This window comes from Priapulus caudatus, unplaced genomic scaffold (assembly GCF_000485595.1).
Source record: "Priapulus caudatus unplaced genomic scaffold, Priapulus_caudatus-5.0.1 Scaffold108, whole genome shotgun sequence".
In the NCBI taxonomy this organism is placed as follows: Eukaryota; Metazoa; Priapulida; class Priapulimorpha; order Priapulimorphida; family Priapulidae; genus Priapulus; species Priapulus caudatus.
This window is the reverse complement of record NW_014577169.1, coordinates 70,462-84,677: the sequence shown is the minus strand read 5'-3', so window position 1 is coordinate 84,677 and position 14,216 is coordinate 70,462. Positions and strand designations below refer to the sequence as shown.

At 40.3% G+C, this 14,216-nt stretch overlaps 2 protein-coding genes across 2 annotated transcripts in view; one reads left to right on the top strand and one right to left on the bottom strand.

Annotated features, from left to right (window-relative positions):
• Positions 1-5,822: 5,822 nt before the first annotated feature.
• On the bottom strand, positions 5,823-9,722 carry LOC106805292 (NADH dehydrogenase [ubiquinone] 1 beta subcomplex subunit 7-like). The gene is made up of 3 exons (XM_014806830.1): positions 9,527-9,722; positions 7,531-7,699; positions 5,823-6,470 (listed from the first exon to the last, which is right to left on the bottom strand). Exons 1-3 carry the CDS (start codon positions 9,645-9,647, stop codon positions 6,371-6,373), a joined length of 390 nt encoding a protein of 129 aa, XP_014662316.1. The 5' UTR covers positions 9,648-9,722; the 3' UTR covers positions 5,823-6,370.
• Positions 9,723-10,356: 634 nt separating this feature from the next.
• Positions 10,357-14,216, top strand: part of LOC106805279 (serine/threonine-protein kinase Nek8-like) — a 28,543-nt gene continuing 24,683 nt past the window's right edge. Inside the window, 6 exon segments of the mRNA XM_014806816.1 lie at positions 10,357-10,376; positions 11,002-11,070; positions 11,311-11,516; positions 11,800-11,926; positions 12,930-13,035; positions 13,219-13,351. Of these exon segments, the coding sequence (XP_014662302.1) occupies positions 11,021-11,070; positions 11,311-11,516; positions 11,800-11,926; positions 12,930-13,035; positions 13,219-13,351 (622 nt within the window). The 5' untranslated portion in view covers positions 10,357-10,376; positions 11,002-11,020.

Here is a 14,216-nt window from a genome sequence, read left to right as displayed (position 1 = left end):
CTCCCCCTGGTGGCCGAGGTTGTGTAAATTGGTCGGCTTCTCCCCCTGGTGGCCGAGGTTGTGTAAATTGGTCGGCTTCTCCCCCTCGTGGCCGAGGATTTGTAAATTGGTCGGCCTCTCCCCCTGGTGGCCGAGGTTGTGTAAATTGGTCGGCTTCTCCCCCTGGTGGCCGAGGTTGTGTAAATTGGTCGGCTTCTCCCCCTGGTGGCCGAGGTTGTGTAAATTGGTCGGCTTCTCCCCCTCGTGGCCGAGGATTTGTAAATTGGTCGGCTTCTCCCCCAGGTGGCCGAGGTTGTGTAAATTGGTCGGTTTCTCCCCCTCGTGGCCGAGGATTTGTAAATTGGTCGGCTTCTCCCCCTGGTAGCCGAGGTTGTGTGTTTCTGGCTGCGTCACATCTGTTTGCGGCAACTGCACCTGGATCTGATGGTGATGCTTATGACCATGATGTTTATGATGATGCTTCCCGTCTACGTCCTTCAGCTTATTCTTACGGGGATGATGTTCCTACAAAACATTATTGAGATCATGCTTTAACTGCATTCGTAATGGTTCTATTTGATCCGCTAGTGGAGGCAGGGCAATAAGACTATAACATCGCCAGCCCGCACTCATTGCACCAATAGTTTGAAGAAAGGCTTAAAAAAACGGGGTGTGGTATGGTAAGACACCACGTCACAGTAGAAATACATTTCGCACATACCTTTTGCTAAATACATATATTGTCTGAGCCCGTTCACTGTCAACCTATACCCTCTTCTTCTAAGAGAAAGGGAGAGGGAGATGAAGAGGGGGAAGAGGAAAGAAAGACAGAAGGGTGCATGATGTGTCAAACATCTAGACTTACACGTTATACCTGTTTGTGATACGGCGTGTTTTTCCCGCACTGTATCCTACCTTGACCTGCTATCTTTCCGCCCAAGATAAAATATATACGTATAATGCAGTCTCTGTTTAACGATCAAACAGTCGGCAATTGTATGTCGGTTATCGGATAGTAAATTAGGGAATTAGGAAGAGAGGGGGTTTCTTTGTAAACAGTGTGAGGCAGCCGAGAAAGTGTGGCGCGAAAATAAAGACAATATCGCTACTGTCTAATATTATACCTATTATAATATAATCTTTTTATCTGTATCGTATCACAAACGCATGCCGCGCGCTTGATTATTGATGTACGCTGATTGCCTATCGACTCTTATCCTAATTCCAGTTTATTTAAATCATCTTGCACTCTGCACTATTTTCTAGCGTTATATACAAAACTATCACACATATTCTCTTTGTTTGGTTGTTTTCCTATCGCGAAAAATCTACTGGTATCGCATATATCGTTCATCGGTTCACACGGGGCGGCATCTCCGTTACGTAATTACCATGACCCCTACAGTGTCTACCCTATATATATATAAACTATATACGTATATATATATATACGATACTTAATTACTGCGCCAATAAAAACTTTTTTATGAGAATAATATATAACTATAAATACATAATACTATCAAGCTATAATATCCCTTCACGAGCACACGGCTGGTAACTGACGATTACCAGTCGGCGGCATATACAGGGCTACGTACGGGGCAGGTTTATACCCGCCGTCGGGGATATATACGGTTCGAATTACCAGGTATAAGTATATGAGCGAGCCTGCGCGACGTGTATGGGCGGACGTACATACATCACTTACGACACCCACGCTCGGCCAACCCCGCGGAAGGTCTTTACTGTACGAACTGTAAGCCGAACAGCAGACCGTGCATATGTGTGTATTTAACCAAGTGAACGCCCGCGGCCCTTGCTGTGCAATTCTTTAAGCTGCATGTTGTCTTCATGAAAGGAAAAAAGGTCATTCTGCGTCGGGACCGTCCGTGGAATCTGCGTACATACGGGCAAGAACGAATGATCGTGTCTTTTCTTACCGAAGGAAAAAAGCCGCATAATACAAATATAGCTTATCTAGACATTTTATTATTTGTTTATATGGACTTCGTACTCAAAGAACGATAGATAGATATAGATAGATAGATAGATAGATAGATAGATAGCTAGAGAAAGAGGGGTAGATAAATAGATAGATTAGATCGATATAGATAGAAATAGATAGATAGTAGATAGATAGATAGATAGATAGATAGATAGATAGATAGATAGATAGATAGATAGATAGATAGATAGATAGATAGATAGATATGTGACAAATAGAATATGAGAGATAAATAATGGGAGGATTGAATATGCGAAATAGAGACAAGTATAAAAGAAGAGAGAACGAGAGAGAGGAGAGAGAGAGAAGAGAGAGAAGAGAGAGAGAGAGAGAGGTGAGAAAGAGAGAGAGGGAGTGATGAGAGAGGGGGCGGAGAGAGGAGAAAGAAGAGAGCAAGAGAGAAGAGAGAGAGAGAGAGAGAGAGGGGAGAGAGGTAGAAGAGAGAGGAGAGAGGAGGGAGAGGGGGGAGAGAGAGAGAGAGAGAGAGAGAGAGAGTAGAAAGAGAGAGAAGAGAAGATGAGAAGAGAGACGAGAGGGAGGAGAGAGAGAGGCGAGGAGAGAGAGAAGAGAAAGAGAGAGAGAGGAGATGAGAACGAGAGAGGAGAGGAAGAGAGGGAGAGAAGGGGGGGGAAGAAAACAAGAGAGAGAGGAAGGAGAGAGAGAGAGAGAGAAGAGGGGGGCAGAGAGAGTGGGGAGGGGAGAACAGAAAGACAGAGCGCACGTGTCAGAGATGAGTTCGTGAACGCGGCATTTACCGTGTCACCAAGAACTTGACCATGCACCGGGCGTCAAAATCGGGCGCCCGGCCGGTGCAACTCATGATTGGCCTAGCAACACACATATTTTAGCACAATGTCCGCCACAGACATGCGACATCCGCAGGGCGTATCAGTCTGTATTGGCACTGTAGGCCGGCCTACACTTTTTTGGCCAAGTTATCGTTTTTTTTTAAAACACCCATAATTCAAATTTCCATAAGCTTGCTGGATCGAGTTTAAGAGTCTAGACCTGAAGGAAAAACATTGAAATATAACGTAGCAAGAATATGGCTAAATTAGGTTGACCGCTATTCTTCCCTGTCCTAGGCTGTCATTTCTATCGCGTGCGCGTTTCATTCAACCTCTACCCGCCGAAAAAGACTAGGTATGCCGGATCTTGTCAGTTTTTTAACATTTTAAGCTCGTTCGTAAAACTATTTTAAACTCGTTGTTTTTTAAGGCTTAAAAGTGATATTGAATTGAGGTGGTCTCATATTAGGCAAGAGCCAGCGGAACAGAATGAACACTCGGGAAGGGCCGTTTTCCGGCCATCCGGCGGTTTGTAAGCAGAAATTTTCTTGTGACGCTCCTCGCCAACCGATGGTGGCGCTCCGCCGCAGATATCGTGGCCTACAAGCTTGAAAAATCCTGGCTTACGCCCCCTGCTAACGCCCGTGTATGTAAGAAGAACAGCAGCTAAAAAGTCGCTAACCCCGGCATATATATGTATATATAGTACGTTCGCATCCAGCCATGAATTAACAAGACCCGGTCGTCCTTTTATCGCGACAACAATTGATTCGGTGGTATATATATACCGTCGAATCAATTGTATATATATTTCAATATTTATACATATTATCATATATTATCATATTTATATATATATATATATATCATGATCCGGACAGGCGTTCCTAAAGGCTATACATATACCTTTCAAGTTATTTACAGTATCTAAGCGACACGACGCGTTTTTGATGCTGTACGCGCGCAAGCTATGTATTTCATCACGCGGGGAATGTCGAAATATACTGCCAAGCAGGCCATAACCAGTTTTCGCTCGCCGGAAGAAAAGACTGCGCGCACGTAACTCCCGAGTGTCACTGTTCCGGAATGCACGTAAACTTGTTTTTACGCAGCAGCCATCACATTGTTGATGATTATGGAAGCTATGTAGACCTCCTCCTGCCTTGTTGATCCGCGTCGTTATATAGTTACAGGCGGCAATCACACATCGCACATTCAAGCTATATATAGGGCCAATGTTTAAAAACAACAGTGAGATTTTCGTTTACCGCTAGAATATTGTGCACTTTGCTTATATGTATATACTGAATACAACTTAATTCACACGATATACCTGTAATGCGGAAGGTAATACCAGCTACCAATATATATCGACTTTATTAAGTCAACTTTAATTATCCATGTATGCACGTACTTACAGCATTAATTCGATGATCGAGAAAGTATAACATATTTGAATCAACTAATAACATATATAATTATGTGATCACATAAATTTGGTATTAATCAATATAAGTTGTGCATATACCATAGAGAAACCTCTAAGAGAGAAACTATGGAAGATAATAGTTTATGACGTCAGCAGTTCGTGATGACGACTGTTATAGATATTGCGTCATTATTATGGTTTTCCATATCGTATGAGTTTCTTCTAATATAACCGCCCTGTGTGACCTTCGGGTTACTGGTGTAGGTATAGAGAGGTTCCCGTGGATCACGTTCGCCTAAAGACAGAGTCTCAATATAATGTAGCGCACGCTCTGAAATGTTGACTACTACTTCAAATGCCGTGTCGCATATGCTAACGAGCAGAAATAAGAGCGGGCGTCATTGCGTTCACGATATTCTAATATACACGATGTGGAACCAAATTTGTTTTAATATGATCAATGGAGTGTGCAAACTGCATTATGCAATGACTGTGCAGTTTTAGCACCGATTTAGTGCGGAGTATAGAGCCATCTAGCCAGACCTTACATCTACCAAGTCCATGATGATGCAACTACACGAACGAGAAAAACGCGCAAACACACATAATTAAATTAAAAAATACATTTAAGTACTATATGTTATATATTTAAAAGGGGATAAAAAAAATTATAGTATATATATAGCGACCAAAAAGTTGTAAGCATATAATGATAATCTCAGCATGTACTTGCCCAATACACGTAATAACACATACATAAATTATGCGAACCTATTGTTAATTTTACTTACCCTAGCAGCGCTGGCGAGGGACACTAACAGTAAAGCGATGATGATCTTTGTCTTCATTTTTAAATCAGATATCGTCTATTGCAGACGAACTCTTCAGCGTGTCGGATCGTACCTATGTGCTTGTCGTCTGTTTGAGAAGTAAGCGGACACGCGGTCGGCTGCACGCGTCGGGCCCTCCTTCACGCTTGCCAGAGCGCCAATCGACGCCCTCGGTTCGCACATCTATGACTAAGCAAGCAACATCCGAGCGTCTTTCACGCCCGCGGCAGCACACATGCCGCGCAACCAATCACTACGCAAACGCGTCCCGGATGCATATGATGGTGGAAAGGTAAACTTAGTGTAACCTTCCACACACGCCCGTAATAGAACCATAAGTATATACTAACACATGCTGTGGTATATATATATATATATATATATTAGAGGCGTATCTAGAAAGTTGACCTTGGCTTGTATTGTCCGTGTAATAATATTGACATTGGTATGGGGGAATCTGGCGACCTTACACCATACAGCCCCCTGAAAACACCCTGTATAAACCATTCTTCTTCATATTTCGGTTAAGTGTTAATCAAAGCACACCGACTTCAAGAAAAATGCGATATCAAACAATAATTGCTAGTAATTGGTCTGTAACCCATAAGGGGTTTAAATGTATAACTGTTATAAGCCCCATCACACTTTTGTGCACTTTGTTGCAAAGCATTGCTTTAAATCTTCTTGCAACACCGATTAGTTAAAGCAGGCCTGTCAATCTTGCCAGGTAGCCTGTTTAATTCCACACACCTACGATCTATATATAATATTTAAACATCAGAAATTAATTTTTTTTTTTAATAATTTTATTGAAACAGTTGAATCTAAAAGAACAAACGCAATTTTCACTATCTGAAAGTCCACAAATCCATATACTCCAAGCATCCATTCGTAATCTCCTATGATGCAGTGGCAGCTATATTTATTGGCTATATCTTGCATGGGGACCTCTGCATATAATGCCACAAGCAGAAATTTTCTGATGCCAACATAGCAAGCTCCTATTAAGATGACTCGTCAGTACAAACGTAAAGAACAAATTCGCAGTGTAGTGGGCACTGACAAGTATTAACGCATTACTTTGCAAGCAACCAACCAACATACTAACTGTATTAGAAAACACAAATGATTGATGTCGCTGGAGCAAGATGTGGCAAGGAGATGCACATTAACTGGTGTTTTTTTTTAAATTGTTAAATAAATTCAATATTTATATTTGCCCAATTTATTTCACTTTTAATTAACAGCAGGATGGCCCCTCCCAACAAATATGCATACATCTGTTGTGCCGTGGAACGTCCAGTCTATCAAAGCTAGCTAGATTTATGGATGGTCACTACTCTTCTAAGCTTTCAGACGAATCCTTCGCTTGAATTCGATTTGCCCTTTTTAGTAGTCGTCGCTCTCGCTCGTACTCCTTCATTCTCAAAACATAGCTGAAAGAGAAAAATATGGTGACGGTTTAGAAAGCAGTCAGCGACTTTGAGCGTGAGACCATTGTGATGTCAGTTTCAGACGAGGTGTAAAAAATCATCTTCATAGTATGTATGAATTAACAGCTAACTACCAGAGGTTCCAACACTTAATACAAACTGAATTGTAATTTGGCTTCTGTGACGTCACTAACACTGTCATTATCATTCAGTAATGACTGATTATCAGCAAGTAATTGGCAAAGTTAGTTGACTAACAATCAGAAATTGGGAAAAATTCCCAACTCCCCCCCCTCCCATTCCACGTCCTCTTGGCATAGCCTGTTACAGGCCGGAAGCCTGTTTCAGGCCCCCATCAAAGTCTTCCCTGGCTAGGATAATAGGTATGAGCTGATGAAAGTGATGGGACTATGCAGGTGGGGATGGGGTGTCCTTGTAGCCAGATGTCTGGTTTTTAAAATTTCATTAGAATGAAATAAAATGAAATTAATGAATGAATAAGGCAATTTCTACGTATGTCTCTGCACTTAGTAACCTCTATTACATAGCTAGTTTACAGATTTCAGCTACCAATCAAATGCTGGCCATTGTAACATTCGAAGTCAAAGGTTAACTTTAGAAAGTAGTGTGTTTTTGACTTTCCATACAAGTTTCAACATGACACACAGACACTCTTATTTTCGGGTGTGCAAATCATTTATACAAACTCTGTAAAACTTATGGCAATTATTCATTTATTACCAAACTAAGGCATGTTTAGCAGCCAATACACGTACTAGAATATAACAATAATTGACGTCTGAAATACGAAATATATATATATATATCAGGGTAAAAAATAGACGGGAACGATGAGCGATTCGCTCTTCAAACCTCCGAAATCGCTCCCGTCAGGCTCAAAATAGCTCCCGTAAAATTATTGACGAGAGCTATTTTTTTCCACAGACTTTTGAAAAAGAGCTCCCGTGAAAAAAAAGGAATTTTTCCCCTGATATATATATTTTTGATATATATATATATATATATATATACATATGTGCGTGTGTATATATATACCACTTACTCATCAAATTGGCACAGCTCATAGACATGCCCTTCATGCTTGCATTTGTAGGCGAGGGGGAAGTTATCATGCTTGCATCGTTTCCAGTCAATCAGGAGGTGAGCACAGTAGTCACGCTGCTCCAACAATATGTTACTCGCCTCCATCTCCTCCTGCGTTGCTATCATAACTGCAATGTTGCAAAGAACAAGCATGAAAACAAGCTTTCACTGGAAACCATCTAGCAAACTACACTTAACTAGTACTTCACTATTCATGTGAATGCTCACAAACCAATATCGTCGAGTCTGTGAATTATGTCATTTTTCTTTCATGTTGTGGTGAGACTATGCGACTAAATCATATGGATTTTATTCAGTAGATTATCGACAACTGTATTGTAAATAGTCAAACGATATGCGTATAGTCCAGGTTTGTATATATAGATAGATGAAACATATAGATGAATCGTCCCACCCCAATTAAACTAAGATATTGGTTAGCCTGTGGCTGAACTGCTATATATGGCACTTTGCTGGTTATAATTTTGATAGCACAGCGAACAGATTTCATGAACATGGGATTATTGATGCATGCTTCACCCCACAATCTGCCTCCTCTTTAAAGACCTACCACTTTTGCATTGCACTTTGCTGGGGGTGCAGAGGTGTACTGGTTGTTGTGCGAGTTGTAGGGTATATGATATCTACTATCTAGCTCCTTGGGGTATATGGAAGCTGATATGTCCATGGTGTTACAATAGAATACTATTATTATTTTACTAGTTCTACTAATATTACTAGTATAGTAGTAGTTGATCATCGACATTGGTGTTACTGACTGTTAGTGTTACTGAGTGCGTTTGTGTAACCTCTTAAATATTAGTCTTCAAAGTCCAAGGGACTATATCGAACAACAAAAGAGACAAAGTTGATCAAATAATCAGATCAACACTGCAAATCGCAGTAGAAAAAGTCTCAAGTTTGCAACTAACTAAAGAGGAAGCCGGGAGAGAATTCCAATACGGAATGACAGAGACAAAGAAGCTAAACCTTTAGGTATTCTTTGAAGATGGCACGTCTCCAAAGCGATGATTACGCTCAGATGATCGTGGGCAACGAACTCTCAGAACACATGCGTCTAAACAGAGGAATTGCTCCGACCTGTGATTGGAGGATAAAAATAGACCACGCCCACTCCCGCTGCATACGCTATTATGCTATGACCGGTAGGAACGTGTACTAACTATCATATAGAGCAAACGATTTGAGTTAAATTTCAATCAATTTTAGCTGTTATAGACATATGTCAATTAGCCTTAATCTCTGTGAATTTTGAGTCTATTGAAGCACGATTAGTCTAATTAATTAGCAAATATGCACGCGCAGTATTGCTCATAGGCTGGTTCAAGGATAGAGATAATGTCCAGTACGGTGATTGGATAGGATGATGTTAGTTGATAAGATAGGACTGGACATCTTCTCTATCCCTGAGCCCATATGGCTAATAGTAATACACGCGCGGCTATACCGGCTATTTTTATCCTCCAATCACAGGTCGGAGCTATTCCTCTGTTTAGACGCATGTCTCGGAACTGGCTTCATTAACTGATTAAGCAAGAGGAAATGGCAAATGCCAATCAGCGCAATCTTCACCTGACCTAGCTCTAGCACTATAGCCCGCGTTCATTAACTGCTACTACTACTACTAGAGGCTAGAGCTACACCTGACCATGACAAATTTTGTGAAATTGAAAGGTTATATTAAGTTTAGGCTTTAGCATGGAGCAAGCAGACACGAAGAGGAGGCCAATCAAGTTCAGCCAAAACAACATCAGAACTGTCATGATACTGATGGTTTTTTGGAAACCCATCTCGCAGCTTTATGCTGAATGTCATCCAATTTTAGAACTGTGTCAGTTCTGTTTCACACTCAGTCACAGGCTCAGCTACGCATAATTGACTAAGTCTAATTTACAGCTAAATTTAACCACAAGTTACAACAACAGTCTTGTTACCTCGCTCTTTTCTGCCATTAGGGAATCCCAGCATTGGGTCGAATGTTGATTGTTTCGTGTTATCTGGTGTTACATCTTGTTCTTTAAAGTATGCATTATATGAACTGGTTGCTACCCCCATTTTATTCACTTTTGGGGGAACTCGAAATTTTCTCAAAACTTTTCTCCTTCGCTAGGGGGCAGCACTAACAACTCGGATGGCCACATATCACACAATAAGTAACAATTAGTAACAATAATAATTAATATCCTTACCTCACAATAGTTAACAAGCAAAAAACAATTATATGTCAAAAAATTAATAAACGTTATTTAAAATAATTTAGCAAACTTTTTAATGTAGCAGTCTTGATTCAGAGACAAACATTTACTGGTGTAATTTAAGCTTTTACTTGTGCCTGTGGAACCAAAGATGGCATCTTCCAGTAGAAAAAATCGTAAACATTGAGGTTCCTATGTATGACAGTATGTGTATCACTATTGCTACCAGTACCAGTATCATCATATCAGTGTCACCTACCAGTTACCATGCATTAATAGAAGAATACATGGCGCCGAATATATGATAATATTGATATCATGTAGCCTGTAACATGATCTCAGATCTGGACTGTAGCCTAAAAAACAAGCCTAACCCTAAGTTCTAACTTTACTCTTTAGTTCAGACAGTAGGCCTAGTTATTGCCTTTTTTGAGTCTGGGACCCCTTTGAGAATCTGGTGAAAGCTACGGATTCCTCCCCAGTGAAATGCACATAAGCACACAAACGCAACATTTTGCATACAATGGGGTTCACGGACCCCCTAGGCCCATCCACGCATCCCAAAGGAGTCCATGGACCACAGCCACAGGTTAAGAACCCCTGCTTTAGTTGAATAGTTCTAACGTAACCCCTTCGCCTTCCTACCCCCGGGCCTGGCATGGATGCACTTCACTCACAGCTAGAGCCTACATACCTCCCATATCCCATCGGTTGATACAAATCTAGTTAATTTTTTTAATTAAGTTTTAATTAGGGGTGAGGATTAGGGTTAGTGTCACAATGCACCATAAAAGTTTTATTAAAACAGGAGTTTCAGACACGTGATTTGTATCAACCAATGGGATTTTGGAGGTATGCAGGCCCTAGCTGCGAGTATGCACTTCCTACCCCATACCCACTTGTCATTGGGACAGGTGGCATCCACGTAAATGTGTAGGAGGTAACCCTAGCTGATGTACTGTGTAGTACTCCTTAGCTCCAAGAAATGGTCATATATGTCAGAAGACCGATGGATATGTATATTGTATTGACGTTATTCTCATAGTCATAGCCTGGCCGGTCAGGCTAAGCAATGTTAACGCTAACCCTAAAGGCTAAGCCTGCTAACCCTAGCTCTAAATCTAACCATAATCATAGCGCCTGGCATAATCTGTTTTATACAAGTAATAATGGTCTTGCAGATTATAAGGTCGCCGCCATATTTGTTATTACAGTAAACATAAGAGATAGCTCATGATGGAGAAATATGAAAAGATACGCGTCGTCGGACGAGGAGCATATGGGTTAGTACCTATAGTAGGCTATCTACGTACCATACCAGCCTATGCGATGAGTTCCATTCTGTGCTGTGGCATCACTGAGTGGTTTGCTTTTTTCCCCAAGTTGTATTTTACTTTTATATATTCAAGCAATGTATTCATTTGTTTCTGCATGTTTTAGAACTTGTTGGAACTACTTTGACTTTTCAACGTCAATTAAATGTAGTCACTTAATGATCATTTTTATTAATTTCTAATTTACAGAACAGTTCATCTCTGTAAAAGGATTGCGGATAATACCTTGATCATTATCAAGCAGATACCGGTTGAACAGATGACAAAAGATGAACGACAGGCTGCATTAAATGAAGTAAAGGTTTTATCAATGCTTGATCATCCGTTCATCATTGAATATTATGAAAATTTTCTGGAAGATAAAGCACTGATGATAGTCATGGAGTATGCTGAAGGTATAGTTTCTCTTATTTGCTATACTGTGTTCTATAGAAAATAATAAGCTTACTTATTTGTGACCATGGAATATGACTAGCTTGATTATGTTTATTCAACTCTAATATTCGTTTTACTTTAATCACATGAAACCTGCTTTAATTATGAGGTCCCTATTGATAATGAAGTGTAATGGGACAGTATCTTTAAGGCAAGAAGATGGTGAAACTGCCTCACCCTTTTAGAGTTCTTATTACATTTTGCTTCGTTATTTATCTTATGTAATTTAATTTGTAAGTCTAGGTGGGACAGTATTTGATTACCTGCAACAGAGAGGAAACAACTTGTTGGAGGAAGAAGAAATCCTCAGGTTCTTCTCGCAGATGCTGTTATCAATGCAGCATGTACACTCAAAGCAAATTCTACACAGGTGAGGGTCTTACCAGAATGTTTCACTAGGACTATATGTCTGTGTGTTAGAGTAGCTGTTCGTGCAACATGTGCCTACTTGCATAGAATCAGTCATGCATAGACTTCATTGACTTTATTTGTATGATATCCCGGTCTATCAGTGAGTGCCCTATATATTCAAGAATGTGGTTGTGGTGTGTTTGTGTGAGGGGGGTGACCAACTCTAGAGGTTTGTTTATCGATCCACTACACCATTAAATCACAAAATTATGTGGTTATAACCTAGATGACTGTCATTTTGATAGTCATTATTCCTGTCACCAATCGACTCACTTAAAAATATACTCTTTCTCTCATACCACAACCTCAACAAATTCATATGGAAATTTGAGCCTGCCTTGTTACAGCTTTTAACCGCCACAACATGCATGTGATACTAGGTATATATGTTATTGACAGGCAAGCAGGCAGGGAGACGGGTAGGTAAATAAGTAGGTAGTTAGGCAGATACCTAGCTAAATAGATGGGTTTTATGTTATGGAATATCAGTAAATGAGTTGCCTAGATTGTATTTCAGATTGCATTCCCCTCAACCTTTTCCGACACATCCTTGATGTTGGCAAAAATATTGAGCTAAATATTGAAATTGTTCAATTACACGTTTTTGTGATGAAAGATTACTAGCACTCATAGGGTATATGTCCCCCAGGGTACTGCCGGAACGTACCCTGGTAACTATCTGATATGCCGGTTAGGGTTAGGGAGTAGGCGTAGGCGACTCCCTAGACTCGTTAGTGGACTCGTAGTAGACTCGTTAGTAGACTCGTTAGTGGAGTAGGCGAGGTACGGTCTGGCATATTAAATAGTACCAGGGTACGTTCCGGTATACCGGACCTTGCCCAGGGTACGTTCCGGCAGTACCCTGAGGGACATAGACCCTCTCAGCATTACTAGCAATTTGTAGCAGTTTGTAATCAGTAATGTAAGTATAGCAGACTTGTAATTTGGATTTTTTTTTGTAGAGACTTGAAAACACAAAATATTCTACTCAACAAAAAGAAGAATGTTATCAAGATATCTGATTTTGGAATCTCCAAAGTGCTGAGTAGTAAAAGCAAAGCCTATACTGTAAGTTTTTGATAAATGATATTCAGTAAACATTTAATAGCTATGTTTACACCATCCAATGATAACCAGTTTGGTCAAAGTTTGCATGTAGCTAAAACGTAGAGTTTGGCGCAATTTCATTTTATGATGATTATCACTGAATGGTGGCATAGTAGAAAATGTTTTTTTGGTGCTTGTTCTTAGGTTGTTGGCACCCCCTGCTACATCTCCCCAGAGCTGTGTGAGGGTAAGCCTTATGCACAGAAGAGTGATATCTGGGCACTGGGCTGTGTGCTGTATGAGCTGGCTACTCTGAGAAGAGCATTTGAGGCAGCTGTAAGTAGTACCAATACTTGTCAGTTAATGTGATAAATACATGGTGGCTTGTGCTCATATACATGTAAGTCGTCCATGACTGTTCTTGCATGCACCTAATTCTGGATGAATGGATGTTGCTTGTAATATATATATATATATACGTGTATTTAACCTGTAGTATTGTTTTATATGACTCACTTTGTATTACTGTCAATAGCACAGGTTCCGGTGCACAGTATGCACTGTCATTTGTAATGTAGTATTTGTAACTCAGTGTAACACAGGGCAGTCTAGTCGAATATCACTAAATCTGCCCATAGTTGCGACTGATCGTGATAACACAAATACCTTCTATGTTTACCGCAAAAATCCAGCCAGTCTCAGCCCTAAGCTCATCAGAAGGTAATATTGTGGGTCAACAACACAACTGATTAAACCTGGAAATGGCTGATTTCATTCGCTTATAATTCAGGCGTGTATATGTAGTATAGATGTATAATATTTTATCTCCAAACGTCAGTTGCTGCACAGGATGTGAAGGTATTTTTTCAAACTAAACTTCTTGTCTTATTGGCCATAGGGTCTTTTATTTTCTTGTGCATCTGTGAGGCAGCCAGAGAAGGCGTATGTGAAGCCTACTTTGCCGTGCAAGAACTCCAATGAAAGATTGCCAATTTTTCGTGTACATAATGACTATTGTGTAGTGCATATATATTGTATAGCACCACAATTATATAATGCCACTATTGTATAGCACCACTATTATGTAATACCACTATTGTATGGCACCACTATCATGTAATGCCACTATTGTATGGCACTACTATTATGTAATGCTGCTACTAAACACAACTATCATGTATATACCCACTATTGCATCCGCG